At 39.1% G+C, this 12262-nt stretch overlaps 1 protein-coding gene across 8 annotated transcripts in view; it reads right to left on the bottom strand.

The window, feature by feature from the left end:
* Nucleotides 1-12262, bottom strand: part of LOC139267314 (clathrin coat assembly protein AP180-like) — a 375181-nt gene that overhangs the window by 44156 nt on the left and 318763 nt on the right. For 6 of the 8 annotated variants that reach the window (XM_070885426.1, XM_070885432.1, XM_070885424.1 and 3 more), the window contains 3 exons: nt 9903-9986; nt 8620-8745; nt 4983-5117 (listed from right to left, as the gene is read on the bottom strand). In XM_070885426.1, coding sequence (XP_070741527.1) covers nt 4983-5117; nt 8620-8745; nt 9903-9986 — 345 coding nt within the window. The remainder of the gene's footprint in view (nt 1-4982; nt 5118-8619; nt 8746-9902; nt 9987-12262) is intronic. The other 2 variants (XM_070885429.1, XM_070885430.1) reach the window with 1 other exon arrangement.

The following is a 12262-nucleotide window of genomic DNA, read 5'->3' as shown; positions in this document are numbered from 1 at the left end:
TTCTAGTCGTCACATTATAAAAATGATAAAGGCACTGGAGAGGGTGCAGAAATTTACAAGGATGATACCAGAAATACAAGGGTATACATATCAGGAAAGGATGAACAGGCTGGGTCTCTTCTCTTGAAAAAAGGTGGTGGAGGTATGACCTTATGAAAGGTTTTGATAGAGTGGATGCAGAGAGAATGTTTCCACTTGTGGGAACGAGCATAACTAGAGGCCGTCAATATAAGATAGTCACCAAGAAATCTAATAGGGAATTCAGAAGAAAATTCTTTACCCAGAGTGGTGAGAATGCGAAACTTGCTACCACAGGGAGTGGTTGAAGTGAATAGTATGGATGCATTTAAGGGGAGGCTTGACAAACATATGAGGGAGAAGAGAATAGAGGGTTATGCTGCTAGAATTAGATGAGGAAAGACAGGAGGAGGCTCGAGTGGAGCATAAACGCCGGCATCGAATAGTTGGGCCGAATGGCTTGTTTCAGTGCCGTATATCCTCTGTAACCTATCAAGCAGTGCATTCGAAATCCTAACCACTCGTTGCTTAAAAACGTTTTTCCTCATGTCATCTCTGGTTCTTTTTCCAATCATCTCTAATCCATGCTCTCTGGTTATTGACCTTTCAGCCATTGGAAACAGTTCTCTTTATTTACTCTATCCAGACCCTTCATGAACAGAAATACCTCAATCAAATTCCTCTTAGCCTTCTCTGTTCTAAGGCGAAAAACCCCAGCTTCTCCAGTTTAACTAGGTTCAGTTATTAAACTGCTAGTCTGATTTCCTCTTTCAATGGCAGCAAAGAATTAAAAAATGGAATTACAGGTTATATTTCATCTATATTTGAAGCAAGTCCACAGCTTTGTAAAATCCTGTGTTTAAGGAATACTTTTACATCATAAACACAAAGCTGAAACAAATTGGAAATGGTACAGAGCACATAGTTGTATAGACTATACATGATTTTTTTTGAAGAAAACATGGGTACAAGAGGGGCAGAAGAGAAACAGCAATAATAAAAAGCAAAATATTATCTAACATCCTCATGTCACAAAGCACTTAACATATATTGAACATTCACCGCTATGTACATGAATGTGGCAGTCAATTTGCACAAAGTAAAATCCGATATACATCAAATGAAATTAATGATCAGTTAATTGGTTTTTGGTGCTGTAGGAGAATTCCAAACTCTTAATAGTGCCACACAAATCTTTTACTCCCCTGAACGGGGCTAATAAAGCTTCAGATTTATACGTCATCTGAAAAAGACAGCTTTAATCGGAAATAAAAATAGAAAATGCTATTAATACTCAACAGGTCAGGCAACATCTGTGGAGAGAGAAACAGAGTTAACGTTTCAGGTCGATGACCTTTTGTCAGAACTGGAAAAAGTTAGAGACATAGCAAATTTTAAGCAAGTGCAAGGGCAGGGATCCCCTCTCCTCAACTCTCCGATCCCCCGATCAGAACAATTCTTTATTTCAGATTTCCAGTATCCGTAGTATTTTGTTTTTGTATTGGGGGAACATTGTTCACCAACACCTTGATTTTAAAATTCTTATCCTCATGTCAAAATTCCTCCATGGCCTCACCCCTTCCTATCTGAACTCGGCAATGCAAGTGCTCCGAACTGCATTGTTCAGCTCTGGAGCTGGCTGTCACAATGAATGGATCATATTACATGTTGCAAAATACTTGCTTACTCAGGCAAGCAGGATTTAATTTGACATTCCAGACAAACTGTCCTCCAAGGGGATAAATCAGAAATCTGGTCTAAGGGGACCAATCGGAGCTTTGGTGTTGCAAATAGTTACAGCCTTTAGTTTAAATTGGCTCTCCTCATTCTTCCTTCCAAAATGCATCATGTCACACACTTCTCTGCGTAAAATTTCATCTGCCATATGTCTTCCCATTTCACAAGTCTATGTCGTTCTGAAGTCTGCTACTATCCTCCCCACTAGTTACATTTCCACATTGTGTCACATGTAAACTTTGAAATTATGCCTCCTATACCCAATTTTAGTTAATTAATATGCATCAGAAAGAGATGTAGTCCCCATAGCGACCCTTGGGGGATGCCACTGTATATTTCCTCCCAAACTAATGAACGACTGTTCATTGCTACTCTGTTTTCTGTCCCTTGGCCTATTTCGTATCCACGCTGGCACTACCCCTTTAATCCCATAGGCTTCAATTTTGTCAAAACATCTATTGTGTGGCACTTTATAAAATGCCTTTTGTAGGTCCATATACTCAACACATTGCCACTTCTACCAAATCTCATGATTTGAAAACATACATAGTTATACAGCACTGATACAGGCCATTCAGCCAAACCAGTCCATGCCGGCGTTTATGCTCCACTCGAGCCTCCTCCCCTCTTTCCTCATCTAAATTTATCAGCATTACCCTCTATTCCCTTTTCCCTCATATGCTTGTCTAGCCTCGCCTTAAATGCATCCATATTCTCACAACTCTTTGGGGAAAGAAGTTTCTTCTTAATTCCCTGTTGGATTTCTTGGTGACTATCTTATATTGATGACCTCTAGCTGTGCTTTTCCCCACAAGTGGAAGCATTCTCTCTGTATCCACTCTATCAAAACCTTTCATAATTTTAAAGACATCTATTAGGTCACCCCTCAGGCTTCTTTTTTTCAAGAGAAAAGAGGCCCAGCCTGTTCATCCTTTCCAGATATGTATACCCTTGCATTCCTGGTATCATCCTTGTAGATCTTCACTGCACCCTCTCCAGTGCTTCTATATCCTTTTTATAATATAGTGGCCAGAACTGTGCAGAGTACTCCAATGTGGTCTAACCTATGTTCGATATAGGATTAGCATAAAATCCCTACTTTTCAATGCTATGCCTCTAGAAATAAACCTTAGTGCTTGGTTTGCTTTTTTTATGGCCTTGCTAATCTGTGTTGCAAGTTTTAGTGGTGTGTATTTGTACTCAGAGATCCTTTTGTTCCTCTACCCTCCAATAAATTCCCTATTCTTCCTACCAAAATGTAATACCTCACATTTATCTGTGTTGAACTTAATTTGTCAATTATATGCCCATTCTACAAGTTTATTAATGTCCTCCTGTAATTTGTTGCAGTCAGCCTCAGTATTAACTATCCCCCCTCCCCCAAATTTAGAAATGATGTTTTTGATTCCAAAGTCGAAATCGTTAATGTAAATTGTGAACAGCAGTGGTTCCAGCACTGATCTTTGTGGAATACCACTACCCACCTTCTGCCACTGTGAATAGCTACCCTTTACCCCTACATTCTGCTTTCTGTCTTGAAGCCAGCTAGCAATCCATTCTGCTACTTGTCCCGACTCTGCATTCTCTAACCTTGTTCAGTCTATTATGGGGCAGCTTATCAAAGGCCTTTTGAAAAACCTGATAAATTACATCTACTGCAATACCATTGTCTACTCTCTTTGTTACCTGTTCAAAAATTAAATAAAGTTGGTCAAGCATGACTTCCCCTGTTGAAATCTATGTTGACTGTTCATTATTATGGCCCTGAATTCAGAATCTCTTATGGGCATGTACGAAGTGCGCACGCGCCCATAGGGGCCCCGCAAGTTTCGGGTTTATGCATGCACTGCGCATGTGCCTAAAACCCAGAACTTGTGATCTGTCAAGAATCTGGAAATAAAGGTCTCCGCAGGTGGAGAGTTGGGCTATTTGCCCAATATCCGCCCAGTGAATGCCGTTGAAATTATTATGACTACTTAAGGCCTGCTTTTAAGGACTGTGCAAGACTTTTAAAAAGGTCAGAATAATTCTTTTTTTTCCCCAGTAATTTAAACATTTAAAAACCTGAAAAATAAGTTAAGTTTATTTTTAAACCCTTCAAAATATGTAAATTTATTTTTCAAAAAATGCAATTTTTGTTTCAAATAATTAATTAAATTCCATTTTGATTAAATTTTAAACGTGATGTTTTTTAAAATTTATTTTAAGTGTGTATTCTTTGGTGTATTCCGTAGAGATGGAACCCGCCACAAGTATGAATGGGAATACCCCTACTTTGATCGGTTTGGCCAGCCCACGTGATCCTAGGGATAATGCGAAGTGCATACGTCCCTGGGTTACGTGGGCCTCTACGCAGACCTTTGTATAGAGGCCCAGGACCGCATGTCCCCGAACCTACCTCCTGGACCACCAGGTAAGTTTGTAGAAATTTTTCAGGTTGGATGCATCCTCGGAAGCCTCCTACCGCAATTTCTGCACCTATATTTTTGGTTTCTAGATGTTCTTCTATTTTCTCCTTTAGTCGCGATTCCATTTTCTTTCCTACCACCAATGTTAAGCTGACTGGTCTATAATTCCCTGTTCTATCCCCCTTCTTAAATATGTTAATATCACATTAGCTATCCGCCATATTATTAAATGTGTAGTAATCCCTCGGCTATCTCTTCCCTAGATTATTTTAAAATACATGGATGCAATTCATCAGGACCAGGGGTTTTATCCTCCGAGTTTGATTAGTTTATTTAATAGATCCCCTTTTATTTTAAATATTAAACCCCATCTGTCAGCTTTCTGCCTACTGACCTAACCTATTAAAATCCCTTTGAATTATCGCATATTGGTCACTGCACCCAACTCGGTGTTCCCGACAAACTTTCAACACTTGCACTCAATCACTTTATTTTCAATTTCTGGATTTTCTCTCAAATTCTATCTACTTGTCTGTTTTAAATAGTCCTATCGACAGTTGACCGAATTTAACATTTTTACAATAATGAACCACGTAAAAAGTTCAGCACCATCCAGCTTCTTGCAATTTCAGATTCTAATCACCTTCGGCAGTAACCAGTTATCAAGCGCTGTCAGTAGGCAAAATTATTTGTGCAAAGTCACACAATTTCAGATGTTAGATATGTTTATATTTTATAGCAGGCAAGTTAGATTGTATAAAGTACAGTAGTGCCAATAAAAGTTTTGCAAACAATATTCCAAAGAACTGATCAACTTACTTCCTACGAGATTTGCAAGGGAAGAATCAAGATCACTCCCCAGGCCTTTCGTTGACTGCTGTGTTCCACCTACTATTGGCATTCCAGAAAGTATTGCTTGATTCTGTGATGCCACAGTGGGCATAAGAAGATCACCTAATCCGCCAAAACTTTGGCAAAAAAAAATAAACAGGAATGGAAATCTCAGTAAACCGTATCTATAAACATGATTTCTTTTTGCTCTTTCACTTACATGGATACAATCCAGTAAGCTCACCTGAACCATGTTAAGACTACATAGTAAACATAGAAACATAGAAAATAGGTGCAGGAGTAGGCCATTCGGTCCTTCGAGCCTGCACCACCATTCAATAAGATCATGGCTGATCATTCACCTCAGTACCCCTTTCCTGCTTTCTCTCCATACCCCTTGATCCCTTTAACCGTAAGGGCCATATCTAACTCCCTCTTGAATATATCCAATCAACTGGCATCAACAACTCTCTGCGGTAGGGAATTCCACAGGTTAACAACTCTGAGTAAAGAAGTTTCTCCTCATCTCAGTCCTAAATGGCTTACCCCTTATCCTTGGACTATGTCCCCTGATCCTGGACTTCCCCAACATCAGGAACATTCTTCCTGCATCTAACCTGTCCAGTCCCGCCAGAATTTTATATGTTTCTATGAGATCCTTTCTCATCCTTCTAAACTCCACTGAATACAGGCCCAGTCGATCCAGTTTCTCCTCATATATCAGTCCTGCCATCCCTGGAATCAGTCTGGTGAACCTTTGCTGCACTCCTCAATAGCAAGAGCGTCCTTCCTCAGATTAGGAGACCAAAACTGAACACAATATTCAAGGTGAGGCCTCACTAAGGTCCTGTACAACTGCAGTAAGACCTCCCTGCTCCTATACTCAAATCCCCTAGCTGTGAAGGCCAACATACCATTTACCTTCTTCACCGCCTGCTGTACCTGCATGCCAACTTTCAATGACTGATGTACCATGGCACCCAGGTCTCTTTGCACCTCCCCTTTTCCTAATCTGCCGCCATTCAGATAAGATTCTGCCTTCGTGTTTTTGCCACCAAAGTGGATAACCTCACATTTATCCATATTATACTGCATCTGCCATGCGTTTGCCCACTCACCTAACCTGTCCAAGTCACCCTGCAGCCTCTTAGCATCCTCCTCACAGCTCACACTGCCACCCAGCTTAGTGTCATCTGCAAACTTGGATATATTACACTCAATTCCTTCATCTAAATCATGAATGTATATTGTAAATAGTTGGGGTCCCAGCACGGACCCTGTGGCACCCCACTAGTCACTGCCTGCCATTCTGAAAAGGACCCGTTTATCCCGACTCTCTGCTTCCTGTCTGCCAACCAGTTCTCTATCCACATCAGTACATTACCCCCAATACCATGTGCTTTAATTTTGCACACCAATCTCTTGTGTGGGATCTTGTCAAAAGTCTTTTGAAAGTCCAAATACACCACATCCACTGGTTCTTCCTTGTCCACTCTACTAGTTACATCCTCAAAAAATTCAAGATTTGTCAAGCACAATTTCCCTTTCATAAATATATGCTGACTTGGACCGATCCGGTCACTGCTTTCCAAATGCGCTGATATTTCATCTTTAATAATTGATTCCAACATTTTCCCCACTACTGATGTCAGGCTAACAGGTCTATAATTATCCGTTTTTGCTCTCCCTCCTTTCTTAAAAAGTGGTGTTACATTAGCTACCCTCCAGTCCATAGGAACTGATCCAGAGTCGATAGACTGTTGGAAAATAATCACCAATGCATCCACTATTTCTCGGTCCACTTCCTTAAGTACTCGGGATGCAGACTATCAGGCCCCAGGGATTTATCGGCCTTCAATCCTATCAATTTCCCTAACACAATTTCCCGCCTAATAAGGATTTCCTTCAGTTCCTCCTTCTCGCTAGACCCTCGGTCCCCTAGTATTTCTGGAAGGTTATTTGTGTCTTCCTTCGTGAAGACAGAACCAAAGTATTTGTTCAACTGGTCTGCCATTTTTTTGTTCCCCATTATTAATTCACCTGAATCTGACTGCAAGGGACCTACGTTTATCTTCACTAATCTTTTTCTCTTCATATATCTATAGAAGCTTTTGCTGTCAGTTTTTATGTTCACTGCAAGCTTCCTCCCATAGTCCATTTTCCCCCTCCTAATTAAACTCTTGTCCTCCTCTGCTGAATTATAAAATTCTCCCAGTCCTCAGGTTTGCTGATTTTTCTGGCCAATTTATATGTCTCTCCCTTGGATTTAATTTCCCTTGTTAGCTACGGTTGAACCAATCACAGAAAGAATAAGTATGACTATCTACCATAATCTCATATCTTAAAAATACATGTCTTTTGGAAACACTGTACAAACAAGCACTATGCACTGCACCCAAGCACAAGGAGGATACACTAATCAAAGTGTCTCTCCTTGAACTTTTGGGGCTGAAAGACAAATTATAATGGATTTTCTTGCTACTTTGAACGTAGGGTAGAGTACATTTGGTGTCATTCTGATGTCAGTGCAAAAAGGTAGCCTGGCATTGGCTTGAAATTTTATGTTATTTTGAATTTAAAAAAGCACCTTACAAGAAAAGTATGCCACTTGTCAGTTCATTAAAAAAAACTTTTTTCATGCATAAAATTTAACGGTGCAACAAGCTGATAGTACAAATTAAGCCAAATCGCAATTAAGGCAAAAACTCACCAATAATGAAATCACATCAAACAAGGAGCCAACGTTGATGGCATGAAATGGAAGAGAAATAAAATACAACACTATTATGAACTGAAAGCTTTGGCTCAATACTGAACAGCAGTAGTTGCATCACAGTTTATTAATTACAGCAGATCATGCAGAATTTAATCCAAGTTAAGCAACAATGCAGCCTGGCAAATGTTGCACAATATGCTTACAGTAAAAAGGCTTTCATTACCTAGCTGTTACAACTAGAATCGGCAGTTCATACAGCTTTGCAATGCAAAAAGGTCACAATTTAAGGAGTCTCAATTGTCATTTACCTAATAAACTAACTTCATTCATCGAGTACTGACACAACACTAAGGATGCATTGTAAGAAGTCAAATTTTCTTTTAAATAGTAAATATTCTTTGAAATTAAATTTTTTTTAAATATAGGTTATATAAATCCCATCATAGTACTCAAAGGACTAAAGAAATAAAATGCATTACTGACCAATTTCACATTATATAATTATTCCTGATGTAGTATACAAAATATAATTGGAAGCATCAAGAACTAAAAAAAATCCTACATTAAATTATAATTTAGAACATCATAATTCTGTAATGTGAAATAAAATGCTCCCTCATGAATATTCAGGGTTGCACTTCATCACCTCCTTGTGATAAACTGCCAGGTGAACTAAAGACCTTTCCTTTATTACAACTTAAAAGCCACCCCAAATAATGGTTGAAGATTTAAAATGGAATTGTTTTTTGCCTTTGAGGTGGTGCTGAACAGATAGGAGGTATACGTGCTTTCCTTTTAAGTTCGAAACAGGTCAGTTTATTTTGTTTACTGAAGTTAGTTAAAAGTGGTAAATTCTCAAGCAATTTTTTTCTCCAACTCCTTTGAAAGCAAGATATTTATTTTCTTTACCTGATGAATCAAAAGTGTTACTTGCGGTTGTCATACCAAAGGTTGTTTCAAAGTCAGGCTGCAAAACGTTATTCTGGACTGCAGGTATTGGTGTAGCTGCTGTTGCCATAAATGCATTTCCAAAACCTTCGAGAAACAAACAACATTAAAAAAAAATCAATTCCAAACATTTGTCCCTTTCGATTATGCGTGATGTTTGAGTTCTTATGCCTCCTCTAGGAAAAATTCTTGTGAACAGCTGAACAGAGTGTCAATTGGACAATCCTAAAACCAGCAGTGTGGATAAGTAGAGAGAATACAATCTGAAACAATACAACGTTGCGCACCAGTCTCAACTGCACTAACTCAATGCAGTAAATTTTCATGTAATATAAAATCTAACAAAACTACAAGCAAGTTTCAATCAACGACAACAGACATTACTAAAATTATTCTGACAAATAACGAAGACAAATATATGCACGGATACTTCCAAGGTGAAGGTATATTTTACGTATTTTGTCTTCTCCCCTCCCACAATTAAAATAAAAGTCAGTTACCAGCTAGTAAGTCTGATGAAGCAGATGAACTGGAAACAGCCTGAGTGGCAGGCTGAGACTCAGGAGCAGAGCTGCCAAAAGCATCTATATTGTGATCCAAAATATGCAGCACAAAAGAAGTGAAGAAAGCACCAAACTTAGACCAACTGGTTTTCATAAGCATCAGAAATTTTTACATATGGCATCCTATTGAAATATGAGGGAATTGAACTTAATAATACTAAAGGTAGATTCAAATCTAAAGTTCAATTTGCTTAACAATGGATATAAAATAGTGAAGATTATTCCAACCTCAATTCATAAAGAATTCATCAGTTATGTCAAACATTTCTGTATCTCATGCTATCTTGACGTATTACACAATTGACTTCATTTCGATAGACTTAAAGAAGAACCAGTTTAAAATGTTGGTGTTGAACTATATTCCATTCAATGAAAAATCCTGTAGTTTCTTCTTATACAAGGTAACATGCCTGACATCACCCTGTGTTCAAGAACTTTAGCTGAGTTGTTACTGCAGTAGATTTTGATTATGGATAATGACTGCACATGGGGAGTAAATCTTTCTGCACTTTTACTTTTTCAGTGCAATATTTTTTATTCACCGGTTATTTTCAACAGCAGAGCTGCACTTCACAATATTCAGCTACACTGCCATTTCAGTTTTAAACATCAGAAAGTCGAGTACAGTACAATGCTGAATGACTGCTTAAATTGGGAAGAAATCTGAAGAGGTATACCCACCACCAAACAGATGAAGCACTGCTGAAGATTCTGATTTAGCAGGAGAGGCACTGATTGTAGGTGGTGGTGCTATAAATGCATCAACTGTAGCAGGCAGCAAATATAAAAGGAAAATAATACGTAAGTAACAACAGAAGTACAGGCGATTTCTCTCAAGAACAGCGGCGATACCCAAGCACATATCCAAAAAGTCAGAGCATATATGTCGTCCGATAATTTCAGAAAATTGGCAGAAACGTGCAATGGTTTTCAATATAAGATGTCTTGGTTTCAACTTTCTACAAGATGTCAGAAGTGAAATTAGTCTTTCTAGACTCAAATCTATACCGGCCCCAAAATATTCATTACCTGAAAAAAAAAGGGATTCTATACCAGGCATGCCCAAACTAAAGTCTAGTAGTTTTGATGCAGCTGCAAGCTCTGGAAACCCTGTCCACAAAGACCAGGCAATTCTAGTCTATTGCCAGTTATATTTCTTACTCGCTGGTTTACTCTACTTAAATTTCGTGGACCTCGAAGCTTGAAAAGGGATTTTTCTAGTGCTGCTGTCTCAATGGTGGATAAATCCTAAATCAGAATACTAAGATCTGTTAGCTTATGCATCTTAAAATATAGACAAATTAATGGGAACATTGATGTAAACTTTATATGTAACCCAAGAGGCTCCATGATATGTATCGAAGCAACCCATGTAGACACAGAGCTCTATTCCTTTAGCTTCTGAAGGAAGGATTTTAATGGTAGAGAAACTTCACAAACAGGATGGTTAAGAACATGACGAAATTCATCAACAGCTGGCACATTCCTCATCTGCACTAAAATCTAAATCTGTACTTCACCCTTTGTGACACTAAAATATTTCACATTTTGTAATTAAAAAGCTGCAAGTGATGGTATTTGAAATAAAAACACAAAATACTGGAAATCCATCAGCATCTGAAAAAGCAAAAGACATGTTGACATTTGGGTCTATGGGTGTAGACCTTTGGTCAGAACTGTAAATTAGGAAATAAACAAAACCCCTAAAAGTTTTGAACAAACCCAAAAAAATTCAGGTGGGGACGGGGAGAGGTGTCTGAAGAGAAAGAGAAGTCAAAATTCAGGAGTGCCATCTGCAGTCAAATGCCCAAGCTGGTTTTTGAGAAGCTGGAAAAGGGGAAAACTGGTATGTATATATATATATATATATATATATAAAAAAATGAAATGGCGTGAAAAAGTTAAGGCAGTGAAATGGCATGGGAAAGATGCATAAAAATACTGTCACAGCATACCCAAATGCATCTACTGGGTGTGGAGTCTCCACTGACAGGAAACTACTGGCGCATTCCTCATCATTTTCTGTCAGTAAATTGAATAGAAAAATCAGAGAATGTACCTGTGATTTCCCGATACATGCTCCCTGATATCGAATCATAGAAATTTACAGCACGGAAGGAGGCCATTTCGGCCCATCGTGTCCGCGTCAAGCCGACAAAGAGCTATCCAGTCGAATCCCACTTTCCATCTCTTGGTCCATAGCCTTGTAGGTTACGGCACTTCAAGTGCATATCCAAGTACTTTTTAAAAAAGTGGTAAGGAATTCTGCCTCGACCACCCTTTCATGCAGTGAGCTCAAGATCCCCACCACCCTCTGGGTGAAAAGATTTCCCCTCAAAACCTCCTACCAATTACTTTAAAACTATGCCTCCTGGTTGTTGACCCCCTCTGCTAAGGGAAATAGGTCCTTCTTATCCACGATATCTCGGCCCCTCATCATTTTATACACCTCAATAACGTCTCCCCTCAGTCTCCTTTGTTCCAAAGAAAACAAACCTAGCGTATCCAATCTTTCCTCAAAGCTAAAATTCTCCAGTCCAGGCAACATCCTCGTAAATCTCCTCTGCCCCTCTCCAGTGCAATCACATCTTTCCTGTAATGGGACCACCAGAACTGCACGCAGTATTCTAGCTGTGGCCTAACTAGTGCTTTGTACAATTCAAGCATAGCTTCCCTGCTCTTGTATTCGATGTCTTGGCTAATAAAAGGCAAGTATTCCTTATGCCTTCTTAACCAGCTTATCTACCTGGCCTGCCACCTTTAGGGATCTGTGCACATACACTCCAAGGTCTCTTTATTCCTCTACACTTCTCAGTGTCCTGCCATTTAATGTGTATTCCCTTCCCTTGTTAGCCCTCCCCAAATGCATTACCCCACACTTCTCCGGATTGAATTCCATTTGCCACTGTTCTGCCCACCTGACCAGTTCATCGATAGCTTCTGGAAGTCTTCAGCTTTCTTCTTCTCAATCACAGAGCCAATTTTTGTATCATCTGCAAACGTCTTAATCATACCCCCTACATTCAAGTCTAAATCATTGA

This window comes from Pristiophorus japonicus, chromosome 7 (assembly GCF_044704955.1).
Source record: "Pristiophorus japonicus isolate sPriJap1 chromosome 7, sPriJap1.hap1, whole genome shotgun sequence".
Classification (NCBI taxonomy): Eukaryota; Metazoa; Chordata; class Chondrichthyes; family Pristiophoridae; genus Pristiophorus; species Pristiophorus japonicus.
This window is presented reverse-complemented; position numbering and strand designations above follow the sequence as displayed.